Source organism: Cavia porcellus, unplaced genomic scaffold, assembly GCF_034190915.1.
Source record: "Cavia porcellus strain 051 isolate PalLab524CR breed Dunkin Hartley unplaced genomic scaffold, mCavPor4.1 scaffold_26, whole genome shotgun sequence".
NCBI classification, from domain to species: Eukaryota; Metazoa; Chordata; class Mammalia; order Rodentia; family Caviidae; genus Cavia; species Cavia porcellus.
The window spans coordinates 21,460,697-21,471,329 of NW_026947509.1; the positions used below are offsets into that span (position 1 = coordinate 21,460,697).

General features: G+C 36.4%; 1 protein-coding gene across 1 annotated transcript; it reads right to left on the reverse strand.

The window, feature by feature from the left end:
- Positions 1 to 1,138: 1,138 nt before the first annotated feature.
- Positions 1,139 to 7,762, reverse strand: LOC100715250 (elongation factor 1-alpha 1-like). The gene is made up of 2 exons (XM_063237507.1): positions 6,621 to 7,762; positions 1,139 to 1,213 (listed from the first exon to the last, which is right to left on the reverse strand). The coding sequence occupies exons 1-2, from the start codon at positions 7,695 to 7,697 to the stop codon at positions 1,139 to 1,141; spliced, it is 1,152 nt and encodes a 383-aa protein (XP_063093577.1). The 5' UTR covers positions 7,698 to 7,762.
- Positions 7,763 to 10,633: the final 2,871 nt, after the last annotated feature.

Below are 10,633 nucleotides of genomic sequence, written 5' to 3' on the forward strand. Positions count from 1 at the left end.
CACTGTATTTCCTGATCATGACACATGATTCTCCACACTCATTCTATGCTACTGTTGTAAAGGATTTGTTGGCTACCATTTCCCTGGTTTCCATTCCAAAAGTCTTGATACAGGATAAATTTTTTCTTTTTTAAGTATTACAAGTTTAATACTTGCAAGCAAGACAAATGTTTCACTTTAGTAAAATTTTATTTTGTATTTTAAAAAATATTGACACCTCTTATTGCTAAGCCACTAACTTTCCAGGCAGGGTTTGAACTTGCAACTTCTTGCCTCAGCCTACCAGCATGGTGGGATCACCAGTGTGCAGCATAATACCTGATTTCATCACCAGTTTTGGAGCCAGACTAAAATGTCTGAGAATATTCTAATGCACCAGCCAGTATCTTCCCAAATTATGTCTTCTAAGCTAAAATTCCCATATGCTTTTCAGAGAAAAAGTAGTTTGCATTTTTGGAAAGGTACTGGACACTGTAACCCAGTCCTATAAATATTTGTCTTTTTGAATACTGTTCAGAGCAAATAGTACTATGATTCAGTTCTTGAAGGTAAAACTTGTTTTCCTTGCCCTATGAAAGAACAAGTTGTCCCAGTTTTCAGCAAAAAGCTTATGTGACATGATCAGGAAATGTAATGAATATTTAACTTTTAAAAAATGTATTACAGTAAAAGACACATTGCACTTTACCCCAGAGACGTCAGGGGCTGTTGGGATCATCAGTTATCCCTCTTGCTTCACCCCAGAGACATTGCAGGGTGGTGGGAATGTTGGTCACCCCTCCTCTTTCACCTTGGAGACTTCTGCAGCCAGCAGGATCCTTGGTTGCCATTCCTCTTTCACCCTGGAAACCTCTAGGGCCAGCAAGATTGTCACTCACCACCCTCCCTCAACCCAGAGACTTCAACAACCCATCAGCAGCCCCTTCCAACACCTGAAAAGCCCTCGTGAGCTGGTGGAAGCCTCAGCCCCCCTTCACTCACACAGAGGACCTCAGTGGACCTGCAACAGTGTGGTGAATTTCCTCCTCCAATAGAGGATCTCAGTGGGTAAACAGAAGCAGCAGCAAACCTTCCCCTCCAGCTGTAGGACCTTCCCCTACAGCTGCAAGTTCAGAAAGCGTGTGGGTGAGTCCTTCTTTCATACAGGCAACACCAGGTGGGTTGAGAAGAATGCCAAGAGGCCCTCTTCAACCAAGAGGAACTTGAAAAGGGCCTAGGAGATGCCCAATGACAGAGTAGGGTCCCAGCTGAGGCACACATGACAGCCAGATAGATGACAGCCTAAAACAGCCTCAAGTCATAGTAAAAATAGGAGCTAAGGGTTGGTGGCATAAATACTCCTAGGCTAGTCAGCCTAGGAAGAATATAGGACTCATCCAACAGGCCTGCAGGAGGAATTCAGGTAACTGGTCCTTCCTCTTCATTGTGGGACCCAGCAGTTGGACAAACATCAGCCATACAGTAGGATCCTAAAACACACACGATGGACAGTTGAGATTAGTGGGATTGAAGAGACAAAAGTATTAACCCAAGAGGTGAAAATGACAAAGTGAAAAAACAATATTCAATTTCAAACATTCAGTCCATTAGGAACAAGTACAAGAGACGTTGAAACAGAGGACATTAGAAGTCAGGCACCGAAAATTTTTGAAAAGATAGCAAGTGAAATAAAGAAAGAAATCCAAGAGGCCATAAAGGAACTCAGGTAAGAAATAATCTCTCAGGTAAAGAAACAAGTGACAACCTTAATAAAGCAATTGCTCAGCATAGCTAGAGAAGGCATAGATTAAAAAGTACAGGAGCATGGGAAAATGATGCAACTCTTGAATGAACAATATAGGAAAAAAACAGAAGGCATGAAACAAATTCAAAGAGATATGCAGGAAATAAAAACTTCCACTGAAAGCTGGAAAAAACTGTTTGAATGAAGGTGAGGATAGATGTTTGGATCTTTTTTTTTTAATTTAAGAGGAAAAAGAGTAAAACACAAAACAAAACAAAGCGGTGTAAGGGTACACGTAATACAGAACTACAAAAAAAAAATAACAGTAAGAAATCACCTGTTAGTAGATTACATATTATCATCTTGAAAATAGTTGCTCAAATCACAGTATCAAAGAATACAAGGTGGACATTCAAACAGGGAGACTGCAAACAGCTGTGTTCAATGATCCCAAAACATTGATATAGTCAGCTATTTAACACCCCTAAACACACTTGCTGTTATATCCGTTAGAGCTCTTTTTCTTTTTTTTTTCTTTTTTCCCCTCTCTTTTTTACAACAAAATTTACACATTTTGGATTTTATTACTCCTTAGTGCTTATTACTTTGGGGGGGGGGGAGAATACAGTCAAATATGGCAAAACAAAGCTGTCAGTCAAAACCAAGGATAGACATAGCGCATGGTGTAGAACAGAGTACAAGGTTATCAACAATGTTATCAACGTTGTCTCTTGTTTCCTTAAAAAGAATTGTCTATCTCAGTAGATATTATAAAGTTGGACAAAACAGTAGAGAACAAGACCAATAAAACTTAGGCATTGTAAACATTACAGGACTTCCAAAGAAGACAATAGTCAAACCAGAATGGGTATCTTAGTGAATCTTATTGCCTTCAAAGTAGTTGCCTATGTCTCCAAACTTGATACTATCATATAGAATGGAACAGAGTCTAATCAGTCAAAACAAGATCATGGGAGTATTACAGGACTTCAAAACAAGTTAATAGGAAATCAAAAAGAGTTACTGTTTATATATCCTAATTTTTTAAATTTTTTCTTTAATTAAGACAAACATAAGAAATGACTAAATTTTTTTTAAAAGAATAAGGGGGAGATTGAGATAAAACAGGACATAACAATATAACAATAGAGGTCAAAGCATGACTGTTTCAGCAACCTAGTACTTCACCACCATATAACCCGACTTAATAGTAGTTACCATAGTGTCTGTCTTTTTCCTTGAAATATTTGGATAAAACTTCATATACTCTATCTTCAAATATTTCCATATCAAGAAGCCCAGAATAAAGCCTTTCTAATTAATGAGTGAAAACTTTATAAGGCTTCAAGGCCACCTAATGGGGAATCATGATTACCACATATTTTTATATATTTGAATCATTACTTACATTAGGGAAACTATTCGGTATTCATACATGCGAGATTGATTTATTTCACTTATGAGTATGGTCTCAAGCTTCGCCCATTTATTGATAAATATCTCAATGTGATCCTTCTTTATAGCTGAATAATACTCCATTGTATAGAAATACCACAACTTTTTTATCCATTCCTCAGTTGATGGACACTTGGGTTGTTTCCAAGATCTGGCGATTACAAATTGTGCTGCTATAAACATAGGTGCACATATATCACTGTGGTATGATGCTTTCAGTTCTTCTGGGAATATGCCTAGAAGTGGAATAGCTGGAATAAATGGGAATTCCAGTCCCAACTTTTTGAGAAATCTCCAGACAGATCTCCACAAAGGCTGTACCAGTCTACACTCCACCAGCAGTGCAGGAGAGTTCCCTTTTCCCCACAGCCTCTCCAGCATTTGTTGTTGGTTTTCTTGATCCTGGCCATTCTTTCAGGAGTGAGATGGTATCTCAGTGTGGTTTTAATTTGCATTTCTCTAATGACCAATGATGATGAGCATGTTTTCATGTATTTATTTGCCATTTGCATTTCTTCATCTGAGAGTTGCGTATTCATCTCAGATGCCCATTTTTGGATTGGATCTTTGAATTTTGGAGGTCTGAGTTTCTTTAATTCTTTATATGTTTTAGACAAAAGGCCCTTGTCTGAGAGAGAGTTCACTAAAATCTTTTCCCAGTTTGTGGGTTTTCTTTTCACTATGCTGGAGATTTCTTTTGACATGCAGAAACTTTTTAATAAGAAGTGGTCCCAGTTATTGATTCTGGGAAGTATTTCCAGTGCAGTTTGAGTCTTGTTCATGAATTCTTTACCTACTCTTATGTCTCCAAGATTTCTACCTACTTTGTCTTCCAATAGATTTAGTGTTTCTGTTTTAATATTCAGATCTTTGACCCATTTAGATTTTAATTTAGTACATGGTGATAGACATGGGTCTAGCTTTAGTTTTCGGCATATGGAGAGCCAGTTTTTCCAGCACCATTTATTAAAGAGACTGTCGTTCTTCCAGTGAACCTGCTTGGCTCCTTTATCAAAGATAAGGTGGTTGAGTGTGTTTGTAGTTGTGGTTGTATCTTCTAATCTATTCCACTGATCTTTGGCTCTGTTTTGATTCCCATACCATGTTGATTTTACTACTGTTGCTTTGTAGTATAACTTCAACTCAGGGATTGTGATGCCTCCTGCTTTGTCTTTGCTGCTTAGAATTGCCTTTGCGATTCTAGGTCTCTTCTGGTTCCAGATGAAATTTAGGAGTGATTTCTCTAGATCTATAAGGTATGTTGATGGTATTTCTATTGAGATTGCATTGAATCTGTATAAGAGTTTTGGGAGAATGGCCATTTTCACAATGTTTGTTCTTCCTATCCATGAGCAAGGCATGTCTTTCCATTTTCTGAGATCATCTTCAATTTCCTTTTTCAGTGTATTATAATTTTCACTGTATAGGTCTTTCACTTCTTTCGTAAGAGTAATTCCTAAATATTTCATTTTTTTGCTTGCTAATGTGAATAGTCCAGTTTCTCTTATTTCCCTCTCTGTGATTTTGTTGTTTGTGTATAGGAATGCTATTGATTTCTGAGTATTGATTTTGTATCCAGCCACATTACTGAATTTATTTATTGTATCTAAGAGTATTTCAATGGAGCTTAGGGGGTCTTCTATGTAGAGTATCATGTCATCTGCAAACAATGATAATTTAACTTCTTCTTTTCCTATCTTTACCCCTTTTATTTCTCTTTCTTGCCTAATTGCTCTGGCTAGTACTTCCAGTACTCTATTAAATAGGAGTGGTGATAAAGGACATCCTTGTCTTGTGCCCGATTTTAAAGTAAAGGCTTTCAATTTTTGGCCATTTAGTATGATGCTGGCTGTTGGTTTGTCATAAATGGCCTTTAGTATATTGAGGTAAAGACCATCTATTCCAATTTTCTGTAAAGTTCTTATCATGAATAAGTGTTGGACCTTATCGAAGGCTTTTTCTGCATCTATAAAATGATGATGTGATTCTTATTTTTGGCTTTATTGATATGGTGGATTACATTTATTGATTTGCGTATGTTGAACCATCCTTGCATTCCTGGGATGAATCCCACTTGGTCATGGTGTATAATCTTCTTGATGATTTGCTGGATCCTATTTGCCAATATTTTATTGAGGATTTTTGCATCTGTGTTCATTAGGGAGATCGGTCTATAGTTCTCTTTTATAGTTGGGTCTTTCTCAGGTTTTGGTACTAGAGTAATATTTGCTTCCAGGAATGACTTAGGAAGGATTGCTTCCCTTTCAATTTCATTGAATAGTTTGAGGAGTGTTGGCATTAGGTCTTCTTTATATTTCTTGTAGAATTCTGCAGTGAATCCATCTGGGCCTGGGCTCTTCTTGGTGGGTAAGGAATTAATTACATTTTCAATTTCATTAGCAGAGATTGGGTTATTCAACAGTTTTATATCCTCTTGATCTAGCTTTGGTACTTCATATGCTTCTAAGAATCTGTCTATTTCTTCTGTGTTATCAAACTTTTGAGAGTAGAGGTTTTCGAAATAGGTGTTGATGATCCTCTGTTTTTCTATTGAGTCTGTAGTGACTTCACCTTTTTCATTTCTTATTGCATGAATTTGAGCTTTTTCTTCCCTTTTTTAAATAAGGTTGTCTAGGGGCTTATCGATTTTATTTGTTCTTTCAAAGAACCAATTCTTTGATTCGTTGATTCTTTGGATTGTTTTCTTAGTCTCTATTGCATTGATTTCTGCTCTGATTTTTATAATTTCCTCTCTTCTTTTGGCTTTGGGCTTGACTTTCTCTTCTTTTTCTAGCTGTTTGAGGTGTAGCATCAAGTTATTTATTTGTATTCGTTCTGTTTTCCTGATGTGGGAACTCAGTGCAATAAATTTTCCTCTCAGAACGGCTTTCATTGCATCCCACAGATTCCAGTAAGTTGTATCTGCATTTTCATTTTCTTTTAGGTATTGTTTGATTTCTTCTTTAATTTCTTCTGTGACCCACTGATTACTCAAGAGTGTGTTATTCCGTTTCCATGTGTTTGTGGAATTTTTGCAGTATCTTTTATCATTAATTTCTAATTTCAGAGCGCTATGATCCGATAATATGCAAGGGATGATTTCAACTCTTTTGCATTTGCTTAAATATGTTCTATGAGCTAATATATGGTCTATTTTAGAAAATGATCCATGTACTGCTGAGAAGAATGTGTATTCTGATGTTGTTGGGTGGAACATTCTGTATATGTCTATCAAACCCATTTGTAAACTTTTGTTTTAATGGGTCTCAAAATTGTGACAGATTTTTGGTAAAGTTGTTTCCATTAAAAAGTGATTTTAAAAACTAATAACTTAAAAACTGCCACACACACACAAAAAATGGTCCACAAAACATTCTCCTTTCCTTCTGAAGGTTTTACGATGCATTGTTATCATTAACCAGTCTTTCACTATTAAACTTACAGGGGCATAGCCAGCACTGATCTGGCCAGGATGGTTCAGGATCATCACCTGAACAGTGAAACCAGCTGCTTCCATCGGTGGGTCGTTTTTGCTGTCTCCAGCAACATTGCCACGGCGAACATCTTTGACAGAAACGTTCTTGACGTTGAAGCCCACATTGTCTCCTGGAAGAGCTTCATTCAAAGCTTCATGGTGCATTTCAAGAGACTTTACTTCAGTTGTCACATTGACTGGAGCAAAGGTGACCACCATGCCAGGTTTGAGAACACCAGTCTCCTCTCGGCCCACAGAGACAGTACCAGTACCACCAATTTTGTAGACATCCTGGAAGGGCAGCCTCAAAGGCTTGTCAGTTGGGTGAGTGGGTGGAAGGATGCAATCCAAAGCTTCAAGCAGTGTAGTTCCACTAGCATTGCCATCTTTACGAGTGACCTTCCATCCTTTGAACCAAGGCATATTAGCACTTGGCTCCAACATGTTGTCACCATTCCAACCAGAAATTGGCACAAAAGCTACAGTGTCAGGGTTGTAGCCAATTTTCTTAATGTAGGTGCTGACTTCCTTAACAATTTCCTCGTATCTCTTCTGGCTGTAGGGTGGCTCAGTGGAATCCATTTTGTTAACACCGACAATTAGTTGTTTCACACCCAGGGTGTAAGCCAGAAGGGCATGCTCACGGGTCTGTCCATTCTTGGAGGTACCAGCTTCGAATTCACCAACACCAGCAGCAACAATCAGGACAGCACAGTCAGCCTGGGATGTGCCTGTAATCATGTTTTTGATAAAGTCTCTGTGTCCAGGTGCATCAATGATAGTCACGTAGTACTTGCTGGTCTCAAATTTCCACAAGGAGATGTCAATGGTGATACCACGCTCACGCTCGGCTTTCAGTTTATCCAAGACCCAGGCATATTTGAAGGAACCCTTTCCCATCTCAGCAGCCTCCTTCTCAAATTTCTCAATGGTTCTTTTGTCGATGCCACCACATTTGTAGATCAGATGGCCCGTAGTGGTGGACTTGCCGGAATCCACGTGTCCAGTGACGAAGATATTAATATGAGTCTTTTCCTTCCCCATGTTGCCTTTGATTTAGTGGTGGTTTTCACTACACCTGTGCTCTCGCGGCAAACCCGTTGCGAAAAAGCAGACTTTTGGATCTTGAAGACAGGATCACAGCTATCAATCATAAAGAGAAAGAACTTTTCCCTTTTAAAAAAATTTTTGTTTAAAGACTAAACAAAACAGAAAATGGGTAGAAATAATAATACTTTCAAAGAAAAAATAAACAGTAAGAAATCATTAGTTGATGATTACATATTGTCCTCCTACAAATAGTTGTTCAAGATACAAAAGTGAAACATACAAAGTGGGGATTCAAACAGTGAGACTGCAAACAGTTCTGTTCAACTACCCAACAACAACTTAGTAATATAGTTATCAGTCCTATACACTTAAACATACATAATGACTATCCATATCTTCATTTATGTTGAGATTAAACAAACCGTAGCAGGCTAAAATCACTCTGAACAAAGAATAATAGTATTGCTGGATTTCACATCATGACACTCCAGGATCAACACTGGGTAGTATAGTGTCTCTTTTTCTTCAAAGTATTTATTCATTTCAAATGAGATCCATTCTCATAAACTGTTTGTAGGTTCTATTCATGCATGAGTCTTAGCATGTATTTCCCAGAACAATAACAGAAAAAAAACACCAGACATGGCAAGCAATTAAACAAAGGGGTGATAGGAAACTAAAACAGGAAAGTAACATGACAAAGTTAACCCACTATGTATCAGTTAGATCAATCAATATAAATGGCCTCAATTCACCTATTGAAAGAAATAGGTGGAGAGAATGATAAAGAAACAGAATCCAACAATATGCTGTATAGAGGAAATACATCTGACTCAAAAGAAAACTCATAGACTAAAAGTCAAAGGATGGAAAACAATATTCCATGGAACAGGCACTCAGATAAAAACAGGGGTAGCTATTCTGTTTGCCGACAATTTAAACTTCAAACCAAAAATGATCAAAAGACATAAAAAAAAGGTCACTACATACTTGTTAGGGGAAAAATTGAAGAGGAAGAGCTAATAATCATAAACACATATGCACCAAATACAGGAGAACCCAACTATACAATACAAATATTAATAGACATGCAAACACCAAATATGCAATGCCACAAGTGTAACAGGGGACCTTAATATTCTATTGTCACAAAGAGATAAATCATATAGACACAAAATTTGCAAAGAAATAGCGGAACTGAATCAAACTTGTGACCAAATGGATTTAGTAGACATTTATAGGGTGTTCCACCCAACAACATCAGACTACACATTCTTCTCAGCTGCACACAGGACATTCTCCAAAATAGATCATATATTAACCCATTAAAAATTCTTAAGTAAATGTAAAAGGATTGAAATTATCCCATGCATATTATCTGACCATAGTGAGGGAAACTGAAATTAATGGCAAAAGAAATTATAAAACCTGCATAAATACATGGAAATTAAATAACAACCTCCTAAACAATCAGTGGGTTACAGGTGAAATTAAAGAAGAAATTAAGAAATATCTACAATTCAATGAAAATGCATATACAACATACCAAAACCTGTAGGAAGCAATGAAAGTGGTCCTAAGAGGAAAATATATAGTAATAAATTGTCATATCAAGAAAAGAGACTGAGTGAAAATAAACAATCTAATGCTTCTCTCACATTCTAGAAAAAGAAGAGCAAGTAAAACCCAAAGCTCACAGAAGACAGGAGATTATAAAGATCAGAACAGAAATTTATGCAACTGAGACTACAAATACAAAGAATTAATGCATCAAAAAGCTGGGTTTTTGAGAGAAGAAACAAAACTGATAAGCCTCTAGTGAACTTTATTAAGAAAAAGAAAGAAAAAACTCAAATTCACACAATAAGGCATGAAAAGAGAGAAATTAGTACAGATCCTATAGAAATTCACACGATCATGAATACCTACTTTGAAAATTTTTACTTAAATAACATGGAAAACAGAAAGGAAATGGACAGATTCCTAAAAACATATGAACTACAAAATCTGAATCAAGAAAATATAACAATTTTGAATAACCCAATGTCAGTTATTGAAATTGAAAATGTGATTAAAAACTTACAATAAAGAAACAACCAGGTCCTTTCATGGCTGAATTGTACAAGAAACTTAGAGAAGATTTAATGCCAATACTCCTCAAACTTTTTAAAAAATTTTATTTAAGGTGAAAAAGAAAAAAAAAGCAGAAAAAGGGTACAAGTTATACAGAATTTCAGAAAAAAAATACAGTAGGAAATCACTAGTTAATGGATTACATATTGTCATCTTAGAAATATTTGTTCAAGTTACAAAATTAAAACTTATATAGTGGACATTCAAACAGTGAGACCAAACAGTTCTGTTCAATGATCCAACAAAACTCAGTAATATCATTGTGTATCTTATACACTTAAATATACATGTAGTTATATCATTTAGAGCACTTTCTTTTCCTCTCTTTTGTACAATGACTACTACACATTTGGGTTTTATTGCTCCCACAGTTCTTATTACTTTTTTTGGAAGAGAGTAAAACCAAATGTGACATAACAGAACAGAGTTGGTCAAATCAAAAGGGTGGACATAACATAATGTAAAAACATAATACAAGGTGATTAACAATGGTTACCATAATGCCTCCCGCTATCTCAAATAGAATTGCCTATATCATCAGTTATAATAAAATTGAACAAAACAGTAAAGAACAAAACCAACAAAACCAAAACATTGGAGACATTACAGGTCTTCAAAAGTAGATAAGAGTCAACCAGAATGGGCGTCATAATGAATCCCACTATCTTCACAACTGTTGCCTATACTTTCGAACCTGGTACTATCAAGTAAAACAGAATAGAGGAACATCAGTCAAAACAAGATGGTCAGAGCAATACAGGGCTTCAAATCAAGTTAATAGTAAATCAAAGTGGGTT

Excerpts from the sequence above, each read along its gene's own strand:
- LOC100715250 (XM_063237507.1), bottom strand. The coding sequence starts at position 7,697 with ATGGGGAAGGAAAAGACTCATATTAATATCTTCGTCACTGGACACGTG. Across the intron at positions 1,214-6,620 it reads TCAGTGCTGGCTATGCCCCT|GCCCTTTTCAAGTTCCTCTT; the intron begins GTAAGTTTAATA and ends GGCATCTCCTAG.